The sequence below is a fragment of the Semicossyphus pulcher genome, unplaced genomic scaffold (genome assembly GCF_022749685.1).
Source record: "Semicossyphus pulcher isolate SPU_LCO1_2020_fin unplaced genomic scaffold, fSemPul1.0.p SCAF_7, whole genome shotgun sequence".
Taxonomy (NCBI): domain Eukaryota; kingdom Metazoa; phylum Chordata; class Actinopteri; order Labriformes; family Labridae; genus Semicossyphus; species Semicossyphus pulcher.
This window is the reverse complement of record NW_027211748.1, coordinates 18,200,076-18,220,760: the sequence shown is the minus strand read 5'-3', so window position 1 is coordinate 18,220,760 and position 20,685 is coordinate 18,200,076. Positions and strand designations below refer to the sequence as shown.

General features: G+C 42.3%; 1 protein-coding gene across 2 annotated transcripts in view; it reads left to right on the top strand.

Annotated features, from left to right (window-relative positions):
* The window catches only part of LOC138611876 (netrin-G1-like), a 66,264-nt gene that overhangs the window by 28,318 nt on the left and 17,261 nt on the right, over positions 1–20,685 (top strand). For both annotated transcript variants that reach the window (XM_069685130.1, XM_069685129.1), the window contains exon 2: positions 448–1,091. In XM_069685130.1, the coding sequence (XP_069541231.1) occupies positions 448–1,091 (644 nt within the window). The remainder of the gene's footprint in view (positions 1–447; positions 1,092–20,685) is intronic.

The window sequence follows — 20,685 nt, the reverse complement described above, 5'->3', positions numbered from 1 at the left end:
CATCTCTCAGTTTTGTAATAAAAACTCTTCCCGCAAAAAAAAAAGTTAAACTGACGTGTGGAAAATTTCAGTTATATTCAGCCTCGGCTTTGATTTCTTCTATTTTCACCACCATTCAGATCAATTCTGATCAAACTTTCATGAAGTCTGCTGTAGAGTTACATACTCCCCAGCTAGCAGGGAGAGATCATCCCCGTTACAATCCAAAAGAAGTGCACATTTCTTTCTTTATAAGGGCTTGTGTCCCAAAATTCAACCCAAGATTTAAACGCAGTAGTTGTTTTATCTCAGGCATTGGACTTTGAAGTTAATGTGTTCTGTAGCAAGTCTCCAAAAAGTCCTGACTAATTGTTACTTAACAATATCTAAGAGTTGCACCGTAAACTTCTTTATACTCTGATTGCACTGTGCACTAACACATCTGCATCCATCTGTTTCTTTTTGCAGGAGAATCCTTATATGTGCAACAATGAATGTGACGCCACCACTGAGGAGCTGGCTCATCCTCCAGAGTTGATGTTTGACTTTGAGGGTCGCAACCCCACAACTTTTTGGCAGTCCACCTCCTGGAAGAAGTACCCAAAGCCACTCCAGGTGAACATCACACTGTCGTGGAACAAAACCATCGGGCTGACGGATGACATCGTTCTGACCTTCGAGTCAGGCCGACCCGAGCAGATGGTCCTGGAAAAGTCTCTCGACTACGGACGGACCTGGACCCCGTACCAGTTCTACGCCACCGACTGCCTGGACGCCTTCACCATGGAACCCAAGACGGTGAATGACCTCACCCAGCGCACCCTGCTGGATATCATCTGCACCGAGGACTACTCCCGAGGCTACGTTTGGAAGAACGACAAGACGGTACGTTTTGAGATAAAGGACCGCTTTGCCCTGTTTGCCGGGCCTCGGCTACACAACATGGCCTCGCTGTACGGCCAGCTGGATACCACCAAGAACCTGCGCGACTTCTTCACCATCACCGATTTGAGGATTAGGCTGCTGAAGCCAGCCACTGGAGCCACCATGGTGGACGAGAATAACCTGTCCAGATACTTCTACGCCATCTCTGACATCAAGGTGCAGGGCAGGTAAGACACTTTTAGATTTCTTACTTTTCCTTTGGATTAAATCAAGGCCTGTTATTTGGGTACTTTAACAACTTAGGCTGTCTTAAAGAGCATCTTTTTCGATTGCAAGATGTATTTCTTTTAAATCGCCTATCTATGTTTACTTGTTGGCGGTCCTCTGTTACTGCTTTTGTTGGTGCATTTTTACTCCTCTCTGCAATTAATCAGTGGCAAACAAAAGTGTCAAACATGGTAGAGCAGGCGCCCATGCACAGAGGCCACAGTCCCTGTCGCACTGATTGTAGGCTGGACTCCCAGTCTCCCGATCATTTGGTGCATGTCATCCCCCACTCTCTACTCCCCATATTCCCTGTCTATCCTCAGCTATCCTATCCAATAAAGGCAAGAAAAAGATATTAAGAAAGTCCTTAAACCCCACAGAATTGCTCTTCCGAACAGCAGAAGTTCCATCATGATGAACTCGATCAATACTTTTCTCCCCAATTACGACAGAACATCAACGCCATACGTCATATTTGGGGTTGGCGAACTATGTGCTAATGAGTGCCAACATTTTGATAGTTTTCATCCCAATCAAAGACGCCAAACACCTAGTAGACTTCATCAAGTAGAGGGGAAGAACTCGCAAGTGATTTCACCTGCTAAGGGGATCAGTTGGAATGAAAACCCATACAGCTTTAATGTATTGGTAAAGGTTGTTGTTCTGATGAACCAGCTTTAGCACACTCATCCAACCTACTGTATCTGTTTTCCAAGGTCCTTCCTGTTTAAGATTTAAGCACGTCAAGAGACCAACAAAGCTAACTGCCGCTGTCCAAACATGAATGGGAGTCTTTGAATCCATTTGGATAACGACATTAGTGATTTCAAATGGTAGATTTTTTTCAAGTGCAAAGAAAAGAAGCTTCAACGCCAACCTTCCTTTAGAGTCTTGCATAATTCCTCTTCTCAGGGTTTCCTGGCCTGGAATAAGTTCAGCCCAGCCCAAAAATTCAGCTTCTAAAATAAATCAGGAAAAAAAACTGGCAGCAGGCGCAGATACTGAACTCTACTCTCCTAAATTACTTATTATAACCCTAACTTGACAAGGACAGGGGGCTGAGTTTGCCTCCTGTGAGCCGTGGCGAGTTTTAATGCGTGTCTCTCTGCATTTTTTATGATGGACACACATCAAGATTCCTTTTCCACGTCTCATTACGCCATAATATATCATCACGATTATTGGCTCTTTTGATTGCTATGACTTTTGATGAATATGGACATCGTTACATCATTACAGAACTTTGTGTGGTTCGACAGTGTTTCTCTATGTCATTAATTATTAACTTTTCCACAGTGTATTACACCTGCAAATATCACCAGCTACAAGGTCTGAGTGAAAAACTCACATTTCATTGCAACATACTCTCGTTTTTGGGGTGCTCGGATCTGGTGGTCTTCTTGACTCCAGCCTAAACGCCTCATGTGTAATCTTTTAGCACCAACCTCATGGTGGTGCTAAAGAAAAGTCAGCTGATTAATGGATGGATAGATAGCAGAGTAGAGCGTTTTTGTTCTGAGGAATCATTCAGTGTAGTTCAGAGGAATGTTTTAAGGCCACATATCTCTGTTTGCACGGTAACTTTCAGGTACTTTACCTTTAGCTATAGAATCAGGCTGGCTTGTTGGTCTACCTGAAGACAAGGACACGGTTATTAGATTTATGTGAGACTAGAGACAAAGTCAGTTTGGTGTTTTATAGCTCATGATATGATGATTTATAGTGGAATAATTCCTTTTTATTAAAACGCCCTTAATTTCCTTCTGAATGAAATATTATAAGAAACTTTATTGTGTTTGAGAAAGTGGATCTTTTCTTGTGGTTAACTTTACTTGTATAGACCGGGGCAGGAGATAGAGTTTGTTTTTGAATGTATTTAGTCTCATTAAAGCTACATCATATTATTTGTGGCCACTTTGGGGCAGCAGAACGAGCTGTAAACAACGTCGTTGACATATTATCTGCTATGGAAGCTTTTTGGCAAATTGTTAGCAAACAGTTCCTTATTGCACAAGATACATAGGAACATTAGCGTGCCTGGCCATCTAATCAATTAAAGCCCAATTTCCATTGCCTTTTCACTTTGGTTTGGTCTGCATCAACACCAGATGTTAAATCCAACTTTATGGCTGCCAATTTCTCAATATGTTCACCAGCTAGTTGCTAACTTTGTCTGTCTGCAATTTGGTACTGAGCAGGCAGTGTACAGTGGGTTCATCAGATTGTATTGCTTAAAGAGCGGGTATTATGCTGTTTCACATTTTAAGACATATATATAATGTTACCATGTTGGATGTCCAGACTAAACGTGGGTGAAGTTTCAAATCTGTAGGTAAAAGTATGTTGGAGTAATCCCCAGGCTTTGTGACGTCACAAAGTGCAGCCTCAGCAGGCTTCCGTGAGCTGGCCGATCAGATGAAAGTGGGCTTGTAGGGGCGGGGTTTCTTAAAGGGACAGAGCTGACTGAGTCGCTCCAGGGAGAGCCTGTATGAGGGCCTGCACAAGGCACCAGTGTGAGTTTTTTTTAACTGTAAATTATGCTAAGCTGCTGCACATGTATCACAGAGTGAAATATGAAGCTTGAAATTATTATCATACCCCCCCTTTAAAAGAGGAGAATGAAATCATGTGTTTGGGGCCCAGGAAAACCAAAACAATCCTAAAATACAGGGGGAAAAAGACATCGACTTGAATTGAACAGCAGAGTTTGATAATAATACTTAGTGGGTTCTTCACTGCAAGCTACCCCCATTAAATTGCACGCACTTATTTAATCCAATGACGCTATAAAAAATATTGAGTAGTGCAGCTTTAAAGAGCTCGTTTCAAATAAGAATTCAACTATAACTGTTTAAATTTAGATCCCTCTCCAGTTTAGGTTAAGTTCTACAGTTTTCCAACATTAAAACCAGCATTTCCAGTAAAATCAAGAAGCCTTTCTGGGCATATGCCGTTAACACAGCTTGCAATGCTGCAGTGTATAATATCTCCATCAGTGAGTCATCACAATGCCTCTGCGATTTTCAGGGAATGGAAACATTGTGGTTTCATGACGCATGGAAATGGCCCACATGATGGTCGTAAAGCCTCTACAGCTGCTCTCCAAATGGGACCTGTGTTGCTTGCTGCAGTTGGTTTATATGAGGATAACTAGGTTGGTAATGACCCATCAGATGGGCCCTGTGTGATTTGAAACAGTTAGTCTCTAATTAGGATTCAGCCGACTTCAATGGCAGATGAGAACCATTAGCACGTTGGCTAATTGGTAGGAGACTAATCTTGTAATTAAGAGCATTTGCAGCTGATTAAATGGTAATCATCAGAGACACATCAGTGAAACGTGGAGACATGCAGCATTGCCAGACTGTGATTCCAAATTTAGCCCTGCCCTGTTTAAGAATGAGTAGATTTATGGTTTAATCTAGGAGGTTTCCTCTTCCAGCAAGCTACAATTGTTGCTTTAAATAACACACGCTTTTAAGATCTCCAGTATTTTTTTAATCATTTTGACTGCTGGTGGCAAAATGTGAACAACTCAGTCACCGCACAAGAGCTGTCAGAAGTGGGGAAAAAAATCTGACAACACTTCATTATGTTTTGATGGCTTTGATCACATGCCACAACAAGTTTCATGATGGCGCCGTGATATTCCCAATTCAGCCCTTTCAGAGACGTATACATGTTCTGCAGTCAGACACACTCTTCCAATATTCACACTCGTACTGTAAACATGAATTGATGAGCTCTAAATTGCACGGCCTGGTCCCCTGCACAGAATAGCATCTTCCACAGATATCTTATTTTGCCATTCATTAGAAAGAGAAGCAAAAGGTTGGATGGGGGGGAAATAAGCTATTTTGCCCAATTTTCCATCCTGCCCCTGGGCATCAAATTCAATTTTCCACCAAAAGTTTGCAGTGAGAAAGAAAAGAAAATAAACATACGATTTCTGTCCAGAGGTGGATCAGTAACTCACTTGAAAGAGGGTGATGGAGGCAGGTGGGGAGAGACTGATTAGAGTTCCCAGCAGCCTCAGCAGCCTTCTGGCAACAACCAAATGTGAAAGCCTTATCACAGAATGGCCATCCTGTCCGAGAATTCCCAGAATGCTCCACAAACGCTGATAAACTTTCACTCAGAAACAGCCAAATATTTGCAGTGGCATAACCTGCGGATATGTTCATGAATGTCAGAGCTCTGAATGAGTGGATGCTGGCATGCTTTAGAAACAGCAAATTATATTTCCACAATGGATATGATTGGCTTGACATGGCATTAATATATGAATTTACTGGGTAGGGTTCATTGGAAGTGCCTTGAAAAGATAAAAAGATATGAAATAATTGTTGATAAATAATTCATTTCTTTTAGGGAAAATAGTAAAAAAAAACTGTATTAACGGTAACCACAGCGTGTCCCTAACTTTAACCAAGTGCATTAGATTCATTTATAATGATGGGTTAAGTCCGAACTCCATACCAACTTATGAAACAAGTGTTATTATTTTAAATCAACGCAAAATCTTTTTCTAAACCTAACCAAGTACTTTTGCGGCCTTAACCTTACCAAACTGAGAGCGCAGTGTTTGACATGTTTGTCGAGTCTGGACGTGAAGGCACGATGAAGTGTTGCCTGCTATCAGAAGGGTGCACTAATTTAGGAAATGGTCCTGTGAGTCTTATTAGAAGGTAGAAACAAATGTTCTATGCGATCTTATTGGTTGGGGACTTCGTGGTTACATTAGTCTGGCGTTGCAATTTTGACACGTCTCCATCTGCTCTCATTACACAGAATTAAAGCCAAAGTAAAGCCCCCCTGTGACCGGCGCTGCCATCTTGCGATGATGACGTAATTTGGAGCCAGAGTTGCACAATAGAGATCAGCGGGTGGAGCCACCATAGCCACTTCCGCTAACCAAAACACACACTTAACTTACCGAAAAAACAGCAAAGATCCTGCACTCCTCCACTCTGCTTATCCGGAACTGATCAAATACAGGAGCCGAATTTGTCAACAGAGCTGTCAATCATCCTTTTTACAGCATCAAATAACTAATTAAAAATAAACTTGTCAGAAAAATTAACACTTGGACATAAATCAGCATGATAAGAAATAACTATAATGACAGAAACCATGTTTGAGAAAAATTTATTTGGCGTGTATTTTGATTTTATAGTTTGACTCATGTCCCATCTGTTAACATGGAGGAGGCGGGCTTTATGACCTATGCTGCATCCAGGCAGCAGGGGGCGATAGAGAGGTTTTGGCTTCACTTTTAGGGAGCTGACATGTCGTCCATCTTTTTTATACAGTCTGTGATTCAGACCAGAGAGGATTAGGATTTTTTATATTATAATTCTTGCACTGCAAAGCTTATAAGGAAGTAATATTTGTGATGTCAGGAAACCAGAGGCCTCAGTAAAAAAGAAGAACTATACTTGGAGTTATTACTACCTTATGTAATGCAATAAATCTGCATAAGACTACAAATGTCTGGTAGCAGATAAAAAGCACCATCGCCATTGGGTTATTTGTGGTTTTTAAAGATTTTCAATAAAAGAGAAACGTAAGGATCCAAAATGTAAGTACCCGACGCAGGTTTAAAAAGCATGCACACCAATAAAAGTTAATGACATTTCTTCAGGAATAAATACAAGACTGTGAGAAAGAACTGGAGCAGCTTTCTCTTTAATAATGTAACAATTGTTACAGTGTGCAAGTTTATAAACATCTTAGAATCAACTGAGAGGACCACATCCACAGGAGGAACTAATCATCCTGTACAATGCTCTTGTATGAAAGAAAGGTGATGGGTAGAACAAGCTGTAAGGGAAAGGTAGAATAGGGCTTTATTTTTTCACCTCTCCTGAGTAGAGCGTCAGAGTGTGTGGCGGGGGCTCTCCGTGCTATTGATTTCTAATGTTATTCCACATCAACGGAAAACAAAAACCTTGAACCGTGCAGGCTGTCCCACCTTTCACGTCTCGCTCTCCATCGTTCCTCACTTATTGATCAGATGTCTGCTCGTTAATTAAGACATGACCGCTGCCGGCTGGCCGCGCGGTCAGGCTGCACATTACAGGGCTGCAGCGGGGGCCTGGGAATCACAGGCAGCTAATCCATAAGTGCTAATGTGCTATTTCTCTCATCCCACATGTCATTCTCTATTTTTCACTAACCTTTTCTCTTATTTCCCTTTTTCTTACTTCTGTATTTGTTTCTCTTTGTCTTTTTTGCTGTATAGCATAGAAAATACTGTTAACCAGATTCAGTTTTACTCTTTAAACAAGGGTAATTTATTGTCATTTAAGTATTTGTTCCACCTGCTCGTGCTAAATTCCCACTTGGGTAAACCTTAGTCCTTACATAATGGACTCGATACAAACTCAGCAGGCCTGATGTCTGATTTCCCATTTTGAGCACCAGTTCAATATAAATTCACTCCTTTCCCGCTCAAGTGGAATAATGACTTTTGGCATTACCCTCTATCTATGTTAGCAACTTTCATGAAGCGTAGTACCAATCTAGCCCTGTGATTGACTGGTGATCAGTCCATGGTGTAACCCCACTTCTCGCCCTATGACAGCTGGGATGGGCTCTAGCCCCTCCCCCACGACCCTCTCAGAACGTTCTTAGAACAATATTTCTAGCTGGGTACCCTGCATCTCGGCCAGTGACAGATGGATGGATAGTACAAATCTGTCATAACATATCCTTACAATTTTTTGATTGAGACTTCAGATGGGAATTCCAAAATGGTTCACACCAGCTGTTCTTAAATCCATTTCTAGGTTAGATATAAAGTCCTTCTGAAGTTATCACTGGCTAGCTAGTTTTAAAGTTGAGGCCGACCCAATTTTGCATTAAAGCGTATTAAATGCAGTAGCTAGTAAAGACTTAGCAATGCTAATAATTGTTAGAACATATCTGTATCACTGTCCAAAACACCAAAAATAACAGTTGAATGAGGTAACACAATGGTGATTGAGCCTATAGCCCACTGATGAAAGCCTTTGCATTTGCAGTATTACAGACTGGGTGTCTGTGGCGACTTTCGCGGAAAATATCACAAGCGGCGCCCAGTTAGTGACGCGTTTTCCATCACCCAGCAGTGGTGGGTCTGCCAGAGAGGGTAGGCGGAGCTAAGCGGCTGCTTTTCTGCTCTATGGCTGAACAAACAAAGAAAAGATCAATGACTACAGATACAACTTCAAAAATAAGTGAAAATCCAAAGAAAAGAAACAAATTGGACGCTCAGATGAAGGCAAACAGTCTAAAAAGGAAAGCGACCGTCAGCAAGGAAAATCCAGAGTTACAACTGGAGCCAACCGTGGACGTCACACATGCAACACTGTCTGGATATCTGGGAAGTGTGCTCCCGCAATTACCGTTTATCGCCATAGGTGCCGCCAAAGGGAACGAAACTGAGATCAGCACTTCAACGCCAATCACAATATGGAATTATGTATTTCAGCGTTAGTGGTATTCATTTAGTTTAGAATTAGTGGGAATTACGCCAACCAAAATGATGTTATTTGTTGTGTAGTCTTCAATTACTGCCATGGCCATAACATTTTGTATTTAAGGTATTCTGTTCAAATGTAAAGCATCATTAACTGTCAGTTCAGATATGTTGACTACATCCCTGAATAAAACAGGTCATACAGGAAGCTCATGTCAGCCCTGTCAGTTAGCTATAAAAACAGTTACACCAGGCAGTTATTGGGTGATAAGATTAGTTAATAATTGATAGTTTGTCGTGCCAGCTGGTTAGATTTAGTGGTGCATAAATCTCCAGCTAACACCAAGTGACTGGGTGAAGTTTGTATTTTGGAACAGTTGATGCAACTAGCTTGCGAGGATTACAAGACATAATCACAAACCAGTACACTCAATAATCATTTAAGACAATATGCTGTTTTTTATAATCCTAGCAAGCCTTGTGCAGTTCAATTCCCACTGAACCCGCAGCTTTGTAACACATTAAAAAGTAAGAGTATCTAATGTTAACATGACTGCAGGCTTGTAGAAATTAAAAAAAGAGAGCTCTTTTATTCCCCAAAGACGCTCTATGCTGACAAATGTTAAACAAAAGCAAATTTCAAGACAATAAAAAAGCCTGTTTTATCCCGAACCTTCCCTCTGAGGTGTACATGAGAGTTATTCAAAGACAATTTGGGTTGAAGGGAAAAATAATTTGAGATAAGGGATAAAACGTTTTAGCGTTATTATCTGCTCCCCGATGTTCCCCTCCAGCTATAGACAAACTCTGTATCTCCCTCTCCCGGTGGGAATCCTGCGCTCATAAAAGTAGCGTATCACACTCTTCAACTGTATCTTGCACTTAAAAAGAGTCTAAATTTGTAACTCCTCCACAGCGCATTCACATGACAGGCATCGCACCCCGCTGAACCACGCAGGGAAGATCTAAACCCCGAGGATATCTACAGTATGTGCTCTCCAATGGATGAATATAGAAACCCAGGCAGAAGCAGCAAAAGGATTACACTATATCACCTACTGCATGATGTACCACTCCCTTATTTAACTCCTGACTTTTAAATATCTGTCCACCCTGACCAAACCGCCCTTTCACTGAACGTATCAGGAGGAAATGGATCTATAATCCTGACATTTCATAATTTGTGATTATTGCAAAGTATGCAGCTAAAAACCAAGAAAATTCTGGATCATTCCTCAGAAGCAGCTACAACACTCGGACTGAGAAAGATTATGAGGTCATTATTCTGTCAGTGCCATCACTTTGGTTTGTACCATGTGACCACTTTCACCCAGTCCAGTCCAGTCAAGCCACTTTTATCATACCTAAAGTATATTGTACAAGGTGAGATATATTTAGATGCTGTTACAACTGCTACAAAGACGATGGAGCATCCAGAGTCACACACTGTGGAAACAGCTTTGTAGCCGGGCCTTTAATCAAGCCGATGTTTTCCTCCCTCCGTGTTTTCTCATTGCAAAAGTTTTTTGATTCACTCTCATCGTTGAGTAATTTCACTTCTTTCTCTACATTTTGGGACATCTGTTGCCTCAGATGGTTGTTGTTTTTTTTCTTCATGTCTGGTGGAGACTGTGTCACTGTAGTTTATTTGAGTCAGACACTTAGTTAAGTTAAATCATGCTCACACTGTTTACAGTAAAGACATGGAGAAGTACTGGGGTACAATAAGAGGCTTTAGGTGATCTTTACCTTTATTCCAGTAATAATCTGGAAGATTTTCACTTAAATAAATGTCTATTAAGTCACTATCTATCACCGAATGAGCCTATGGCCAACTAATGAAAGCTATTGCATTTGCAGTATTACAGACTGGATGTCAGGTGGCGACTGACGCGTTTTCCAGCAGTGATTTGTCTGCCAGAGAGGGTAGGCGGAGCTAAGCGGCTGCTTTTCCGGTCTCTGTAAGTGTTGCGAGTAAACAGTAATCTACTATGGCTGAACAAACAAAGAAAAGATTGTTGACTACTAGGCCTGGGTATCGAGTCGATTTCCGATCCCGTCCGATTCGATATCGATTGTTTAGTCGTATTTCAGTTACAATATCAATGCACATCTAACCTGGTCCATTATTAAATGTTTTAATGTTTACAATGAGACACAGCAGTCAACACAATATTAACTATTTTATGAATTAAACAGCTTATGAACTTTTTCCCAGTTTCAGATTTGTAGTCTGAACATCTGGCTCATGGTTTTAATTAAACAAACTCAGGTTCAACTTGCGCGAGATTTGCCCACAAGATCTCATAGCGCGAAGAACAAAACCACACGAGACTCGAGTTATGGGGAGTGCATCCTATACAACATGCTTAAAATACACTCGTGACCAAAGCTGACGCTAACAGAGAGAAACATAAACATCCGTGCAAAACTAACTTGCATATTAATGGTCACACACACGTCCGTCGAGTCCGTCGGCGATCACTGATGTCTCTTTATTAGGTGCAGTAAACATTCAGGGGCGCTCAGAAACGTGAATGTTTTTACACATATTTTTAAAGATCGATCTCAGGATTTATTAATATATATTGGGTCATTCAAATGAGAATCGATTTGAATCGGAAAAATCGTTTTTTTTAACCCAGCCCTAATGACTATGGATACAACATCACAAATAAGTGAAAATCCAGAGAAAATAAACAAATTCGACGCTCAGATGAAGGCAGTCAAAATCCGGAAAATCAAGATTTACAACTGTCTCAACCGGAGCCAACCGTGGACGGTGTGCAAGGTGAATCTAAAGGGGTTGAGGGTGATTTTTATTGAGAGGATAACAGACGACATATTTGCACTCTTAAATTATAAGTAAATGTGGAAAAAATGGAATACAAACTCTTCACTGGCTGGTCAAAAATGTCTTGTAGGGGTGTTGCAGTGGAGAAGTTGTTCATAAATGAAAATTTGTTGTAAGGCCTGCTAATAAAAGCAAAGATCCAAGAGGACACAGTAACATGGTAGGGGTCTGAAACGTGCGTGTTGCCCCTTTGAAACAACATTGCAGTGTTACCGTTACTGCACACATATCTTCATGTGCACACATAACACCAGCACACACAAACTCTCTGGCTCTTATCCAGTCTCTCACATACAGTTTACACACACACACACACATGCTTCCACTCCTCTGCGCCCGTGCCCTGTGAACCATGACAGCTGTAGCCAGCTTGATTGACAGAGTTTGAAAGTCAGGCTCAAGAGCAGGTTCACACGACCCTCAGCGTTACTCCGCTACCGCCGCGCGCCTCTCACCGGCTCTGCCAAACGCCTGCTCACTTATCTTCCACCAGATGCCTGTCACATGTTGCGATGTTTCCTGCCAGTCATCTGGCGGTCTCCAGCGTTTAATTAGAGCTCATTAAGGCCCCGGCTTTCTTTGTAAATAATATATGGAGGGAAAAGTACATCAACATAAGCTGCCTCTGGTGGGCCGGCAGCCATGAATAGTGAAATCGTCAACACGTCCTTTTGCTGCACTTGTTGTATGATCAAGCTTTAGTGGTCGTGGAGCGGACAGGGCTGCTGTGGCTTCATGAGTTCAGATGGTGTGTGCATGTGTGTGTTACTTAATGTGTGTGTGCTCACTTCATATTGCAGAGGCAGAGTGTTTTTTCTCTCATTCCATTATAGTATTACTACTTTCTGAAAATAGATCTTTTTTTTTTGTACCTCCACCCTTCACACTGCAGCAGGTGAGTGCATGCAGTAAGCACCACTTGCATGCCTCTGTGCATGTACATACACACAGACACACACACACATATATATATGTATAGCACACAGAGCATGCAGCCGCCATCTGATTTCCATATTAATAAGTCTCCCCGATGCCGATTTCTTCATGGCTTCCTCCTTGTCTCAGCAGCTTACATCACATGAATGAGACGACCCTCCACCATGAGGGCCGAGGTGGGCCGCGGGGGGGTAGACATTACCATACTGTACGCCTACATCAATGCACAACTTCAATAATAGGCCCTGTCATTGAAACAAATCACAGGCTTTCAGTAGCAGTGGCCCAAGCCTCGCAAATTCAAATTTCATTTCGCCTCGGCACAAAATTGAAGCAGGGGGAATTAACTTGTGATCCGTTCCTAATATTTCTCCAACAATTTGGGGAGCCCTGGCGGGGCTGCTTTATATTTCGACGGGGGGACGCAAACAATTTGCTTGAGATGTATTACATTACCACCCCAAAGAATGACAAAATTGGCCACAGCACAGAGCGACGAAAACAAGCCTAATCGGACTCTTCAATTTCACGGTGACACAGCCTGGTGTAATGAGGTGACTGTGAGTCTGCCTCCTCTGCTCGGGAAAAACTTCAACGCCACACGACATGTAAAAAGGAGTCAATGTAAAGTAACACTGTTGAGCTCATTCTAAATGTGCTTTGTTGCTGCTCAAATTTTTGAAGGGATCTTTGTCTTATAGTTAATGGAACTCAGTAAATCCTTTTTTTAATTCACTGGCATGAACCTGAAAATGCCCATCAAGTTAGGTTGCAAGTTACAGTAATCTTTAGGGACTTTTAATAGTATTATCTTCATGCTTACTTATCATTATGCAAGCTAAATGGCAGTTCAGTAAATCAGATTGAACCTTGAACATGTTTGTTTCTTATGACAGTAGCCGTTAGCACCGTTAAACAAAAGGACTTGAGGGTTTTAAAAACAGTCAGATCATGAGTCATAAGAGGGAAAAGGGGGACAGGGTGTGCTTGTGAAAAGGGCCCACAAAGACAGAACAATGTAAAGCTGTTGATGAGGGGAGGCTGTGTAAGGGGTCTAGAATTTTGTGCGACGCCCCTGCCCCCAACACACATAATTCATTTAGTCAGTTGAAGGTTATATTGTCTGTGTCTGTCACATGTTATTTTCCAAAATAAAGGTCTAAATTCTCTCTCAAAGCTCTACTCACACTTGAGGCTTGACCACACAATAACATTCTAGTGAGAAAATAGCCACTAAATACTTTATATGTGGGAATGAAAGTAGTTTAATTGTAATTTCACTAACAAGATTACACCATTGTATGGTGTAAAAGTAGCTTATTTGGAATATACCAATCTTGGATCCTATCAGATACTCTGATGACGATAGAACCTCTGGGGATAACGTTGAAGCCAGGTTTAGCCAGCGGTTAGCGCCAAACGACTTCCAGTCAAGACTCCCTTTTCCGCGTGCTGTATTGTTTACAGAAAAAGAAACAGTTTGTCTTGTGATTCACTTTAATTAACGGGTCTTAAGTTTGCCGAAATTTCAACATCATGATGCAGTAAAAAGTAAAAATGAAGCTTTGTCAGGTCTGTCCTCAAGAGGAGAAGAAAACTACTTTTAAAATACTCTTTTGTTGAACGGAGGTCAGATCGATCATTTCTGATGCATTTGAGGAAGTCGGGAAATCTGAACGCTGACCGGCTTTCGCGACACAGCGTCGAGGGAATTTATCTCAAGTTGAATTTCAGATCTAGAACAGATTGTTAGCTGTTAGCATGCAGATGTCTGTTAATAGAGATTAATAATAAGCTAAATAATTGTCAGATGACGCTGATTACGGTGCCTGCTTTGCTCTCCACACAGACTGTTTTTCCTGCATTTGCCACAGCCTGCTGATACGTCATTGACATCAATATTTCTCAGACTACAAGCGCAGTACAAACCGAAACCAGAACATTTGCCATCCGTAAAATCCACGTCCCTGCCTACAGGGAAGGACAGATTAGGAATATGCTAAAGGTTTGAGGTTGGAGGGAATGAGAGGGGGTCAAATGGGGTTTGCTGCAGCCGTCAGGAAACCAGGGGTTGATACTCAGGTTAGGGGCACGTCTCGAAGTGCTTTCTGATTCAGCATCCCCCAGTGGTTCCTGTGTTGAGATAGGAGAGTGGAGAGGAATGGGGTGTGTGTGGGGGGAGGGTTTTGAGAACAGAGACAAACAGGAGAGACGGGGTTAGGCAGGCTTATATGTGTACGCACAGGTAATTGCATTAGCGAGGCACAGGTGTGAGAGCTAACGAGGCACAGGTGATGGAGTTAGTAAGGGAGGCGTGGTCCTGTTCCTTACCCTATGTTAACAACTTTATATATATACAGAAATCAACAGCTCACATGTATCACAGCATTCCTCCTCTCATGTAAAAAACATCCACCTCCATCTCTTCCCCCTGCCGGGTGCTGGTCAGGTTACTCAGGTTTGCCCAGGTAACATTGACATTCATCTAAAACTTTCCACCGAAGTTTCCCTCCTCAGCCTTGATCTGTGCGTACCTGTCAGAGCGATCACTGGTCACGATGTGTGAGGCCCTCTAAATGTCTTGTCGAGGAAAGTTTCAGTAACCTCAGTATGTATTTATACAGCATGGAGGCACATTACAGGCTCTGACCATGAGCCACTTGTGTGAGGGAACAGGTGAGATGTAGCGCTGAGGGAGGCCGGTTTGCTCGCTCGGTCTTATCAGTCAGAGCAGCAGTCAAGGGTTAAATGTGGAGTGGAAAAAGACAGAACACGGCACAGGAATTTTCAGGTTTTAAGCAACGGTCTTAAAAGAAGAAGAAAACATTTTGTAGATGTTGCTTTTATCTCCCTTATCTTCATAGCCTCAGGATCTTTACACTTCCAGCAGTGCAAAGAGTCAAGTAGGTCAATCACATCACATCGCTTACACAAAGACAAATATAGTCACTGAAACAACTTTACATCTACACTTTGCTCAGTTTGAGCTCAAACACCTTCCCATGCTGATGTCCTCCTTTAACACCAATAGTCTGCACAGTTGTGTTAAAGACCCTGCGCTCCCACACGGGTGTTCAGGAGTTATTCGTATTGATTGGGGCACAGCTGAGGTTAAACGTGCTATGAACGGTCACCAAACTCAATCTGCCAAAAGCCCTTCTGTTGCAGACTTGTCACAGTAGGAACAGCACAGCTGCTAAAGAAATACATGCAGTACTGTTATCCCATCTCGTGCCAGTAAAGAGAAGCAGGAGAAGAAGATGGCGTAACTAAAAGAGAGGCAAACAAACTATGGGAAACATATTTTGCATCTTCAGTGATGAGTTGCGTTTGAGGGCAGGCTTCATGTCCGTCCTGAATATTGCCTTGTTTTCAGCCAAACACCAACTTTTCTATCTCAGCAAAGTTAACCTTTCTGTGATATCACTCTGATGTTAAAGGAGCAGTTTGTGTTTAATTTAATAAAAAAAGAGCCCTTTATATCTACAGATGGAGCCAGTCCTCTACCACAGAGTCTGCCATGTTGCACCCATAGCCTGTACAATGACTGGATGTATAGCCACCGTGTCGTCACCCATTGGTTTCTCGACTGTGTAAATGAAGCCTCGAGTTTGGGATATGGCTGCCGCCATGATGGCTTTCTGGAGCCAGAAGTGACTATATTTGGATGAGAAGGTTGTGCTGGAGAGGAGCGAGGGGTTGGCAGACGTTAAGTTATCAAAGCTAAACAGTCTGTGGCTAATCCATGAGCTTCTGAATGAACTAGTTTAACTTTCCCACAGAGGAGATTCTTTTTGTGGTGGTGACAGCCCGCTGCAGTCTCTCCGGGGGGAGCCAACAACAATCCTGACTCCTATGTACTGGAATAAATAAATGTATGACAAACATTGAAGGAGCTAACAAGGCAGGTATAGCCAACGCAGTATACCTGCTTCTTTGTGCAAAAAATATATCAGTAAAATAATACTAGAGTTTAACTCACTGAAAAGCTGGAGCACAGACCTCCTTTACCGCCAACAACACAAACATGGCGAAGTAAAGTTCAGTGACTGTGTGTCTGTGACGTCTAGCAGACAGCCAGCAGTATTTAATGATTAATATAATTAAAACAGGGGTGTCACCCCCCGTACAGTTATAGTTTTCAGTATAGTTATAGCACAGTATAGTTTTCCCATCTGCTGTAATGTTTTTTATTGGCTTCTGGAGCCAGCCTCGAGTGGCCACTCGAGGAACTGCAGTTCCGCACAGGCTTTATTTTTCACCAGAGATTACCGTTTGTTTGCAACACCATGTTTCTACAATAATCAAACACTGCTCTAGTAAGGGCCTTTTGCCTTTTTGGGGAGGGTGATGATGTCGTTGTCAATTGCTTTCAGTCTGCAAGTTTACTGCCTGATGAGAGTAAATCTTACATACTGGTCTTTTAATGCAAAACTAAAAATGCACATAGGAACAGGTGGATGAAAAGGCACTTAGAAGGTCAGTGAGCCGGCGTGCACATCAGCAGGACCCTGAAACCCAAACAGCTTAAGAAATTCCAGCCATCATGAAGGTTCTGATACACCTGTGCTTTTTCCCACTGTGGCACGACAGAATTCAAAGTATCTTAGTGTACTGTTAATTATTTCACAGTAATTTATCTTAAGCTAAACTTACACTTTATGAGCAATGTGGCTGGGTTTTTCTTGCAAGTCTCTGCAAGGTTCAACTCGAAAAATTGTGAAAAAGTGAAAGTTTCCCAAACCTGTCAGTCCAGGCTCTCCCACTTTGACGTTCTTTCTTAACGAGATCTGTGCTGCTCTCTTGTCTTGAATCAGAGATGCTAGAAGCTGTCACGAGGAAGAAAAGCTGTGTTAGACATAGTGAGCCTGTCAACACTGTGCCAAGCAGGCAGGAGAAAGCAAGGTGAGGCAGCAGCCAGAGGAGGAGACTCGGGGCACTGCTGCAGACCCTGCCTCACCTTACCTCGCTGCACAGATTTGTCGCTTGTTACGCTTAGCATGCACACTCACAGGCCGCAGTTTAGTCCAGATAAAGACCAGAATCTGTGTCACATTATCCACCAGGTGCAGCATAAATCAGATGCAGCTACATTGTAATGTCTTCTTTTTTTAATGTGAGAATAAAATTAGAGAATGTAGAAACTATGGAGGTCATGAAAACACTTAAGCCTTAAGAGGAACCTTTTGCCTAAACGAATGTCTATTCATATGAGAAAAAAGGGCCATTTTGTAACTTACCAAGAATGAAAGATATTTTTGATTTGATTTGAAGGTTTCAAGATAATGTTTCCTATACTTTGACCTACACACTGGATCAAAAGGGAAAAGGAAGTTATTTTTTGCTGTTTGCAGCAGTAAAAAAATGTCATTTTTAAAGATCCCTCCAGTGAAAATCAAGCGTTTAACCTTGTAAACATCTCCATGTGGTGTTTTTCATGAGTTTCAAGACATATCAGGGACAACATCAGCAGTCATCTCCATGGCTGTGCCTGTCTGCTATTAAACTGCAGTGTACCAAGGACAGGCTGAACAACACGTTTTCAGATTGGCAGGTTTGAGACATCACAAACCTAAGGAGCCAATCCCGTCAGTGGACGGGATGACGCTATGCATATCATTATGTGTAACCTATGGCAACCACTTGGGCGAGGCGCGAGCCAGCTGTAACTGTCGTCGGGATTTTTGCACGTTAACGCTACTACTACTAATTACTACATTTCAAGCTAGCTAAGTTTCAACAAGTTGCCACTAAACGATGGCTGAGACGTGTTTTGTTTTCACAACGGAGGGGGCGGTTGGAAATTTGCATAGTGGGCGGGGCCTGTGCAGATTCAGGAATGTTTAATGAGGGAGAAGGAGGAGATGCCTTGGGAGGATTTTTAGAAGGTAATTAAAGGTATTTTGCAGAAAAAACTTTCTGGCTACTTTGGACAAATAAAGAAATAGTCACACTAAAGTCACACTAAGTTGGTATTAACAATTGGGTAACTTTTCCTGGACAAAGATATTGCTGTTGACTTTTTTTTGACTAGCTTTCTATCTGCATCCAGGTGAGAAAAGTCACACTGCAGCTATTCAGCTCTTGACCCCCGCCGTGAGCGCCGTCCGCGGGTGATTATTGACTGCAGTGGGTGTTTAGTTTTGGCTGCGGGTGTAGAGTGTGGACAGAGGGTGGTTATTGACAGCCGCAGGTGTTAAGCATCGTCCACAGTTGTGTGTTTAAGGCCGCAGCAGTTTTCTGCCGGCCAATGGAGATCTATTTTCGGCGGCAGGTGTTGAGTGGATGGCTGCGAGAGTTTTGTTTTGGCAGAGGGAGTTTAGTTCTGGCCTGAGAGGTATTTTGTTGACCACTGGTGTTGAGAGTCGGACATTGTGTTCCGTTGCAGTTTTGTTCAGCTTAGGCAGCAGACTAGTCGGTTCGGTTTCGGAAAAGATTGATTTTGCACAAACAGCAGTCTCCTCGCTCAAAGAGGAAGAGCTTGAAGGCAAACATCTCCCAAACGCAGGATGGTGCTGGCTGCAGGTCTATTTTAGGACTACAAGGATATTCCAACCTGGGCCCAAACAGCATTCTTGGCTATGGAAACTTAAGTGCTTGGCTGTCTACCCCCAGAAATATGGTACAGTTTTTAGCCACTGACTGCTGGGTGCTAATGAAGTGTATCTGCCTGATATCCAGTGCTGTGTATGTCAAAAACTTTAATTCACCGTCATTGTGTTGAGATAGAGGAAGGAATCTCAGACACAGATATCTCATCCTCATTGTTGCATTCCTCTAGAATCCTGCTTTATCAGAGACACACTCCATACATACCAAACGTCTGGTTCATCCTTTCTGAGCATTTTCCCCTGCAGCTGAAGGAATGCAATTGAGAGGAAGGACAAAGACATGTGATGATCCCCAGTGCCTCCTGAGGGAGGGTCACTTGTTTGGATAATGGATAAATACCGATTGCTGTTGGGCTGCAGAAAAGGTCATTAAAACTTTATGAAAGGTGTTTTCGTAATGGTGCTGGTTCAAAAGGCCGGACATACAGGGGATCTCTTCCCTCTTGTGACCAGAACCGGGGATATAAAACTCTCTGATTTCAATATGACAATGCCGGTGGCAAAAGCATCACATCCCGGAGCTCCCCTGAGTCCACATCCTGTACTCTATCAGCCCGCTCCCCGCGCCGGCTGGGCCCGATGATCCAAATTTTGCTGGTTTTTAATTAAGTGGAAGGTCAAATCTCATCGCTCTTTTCTTCAGGGAGCTGCTGCTGTCTGCACGGCAGAAGAGCTACACCCAGTCATTAATTTTGTGGAGCAGGGACTTTAATTGATTAAAAAGTTAAGGACTGTGGGGAATGCGTGGTAAGAGGCACTAGCATTTAGTTGCTATGCATGTGGGCTGTTATTCATTCACATCTATTATGGCTGCTAATATTGTGAGACACACTTCACCTGAGGAAATATGCTGATTTTAGAGAGACTTCACAATCTGTTTTCTGCTTTAATGTTGATGTAGCGCTGAAAATCAGTGCAGCTGGGGATTTCTTTCTGGCTTGGATTCAAAGGTTTGCATGATTGTCGTTGTTTATGTGAGTGAATATTTATGGTTCTTTTAGTGCATCTTATATGCTTTGAATGATTGAAAACATTCACAATGCTATTATGAAATGTTCTCGCTGCAGTGGGACTTTTATAGATCGACTTTTTGATTTCCTTATTTCTTCTTTGACACTTTTTTTTTTTCAAGTGAACGCCTCAAAGATATGTCACAAGACTTGCTCACAGATCCTCTTCAAAATTAATTAAATTAATTTTGCCTTTTGGGCCAACATTTTTTAAACCCTCCGATTCATAAATACATTTATTTATAAATAAATTGCCTTTAAAAATGTTTAATACTAATAATTTGTTGTTAACAGAAACAAGGATTTTCTATTGGCAGATTGATATCATATTAAAGTGGTAATCTTGAAGATCTCAGTTTCATTCTCTTTGGCGGCACCTATGACGATTAACGGTAATTGTGGGAGCACACTTCCCAGATATCCAGACAGTGTCGCATGTGTGACGTCCACGGTTGGCTCCGGTTGTAACTCAGAGCCATAGTCATCGATCTTTTCTTTGTTTGTTGAGCCATAGTACATTACCGTTTCCTCACAATGCTTACAGAAACCGGAAGTGCAGCCGCTTTGCTCCGCCTACCCTCTCTGGCAGACCAACCACTGCTGGGTGATGGAAAACGCGTCACTAACTGGGCGCCGTTTGGAATTTGTTCCGCCCAGTCTATAATACTGCGAATGCAAAGG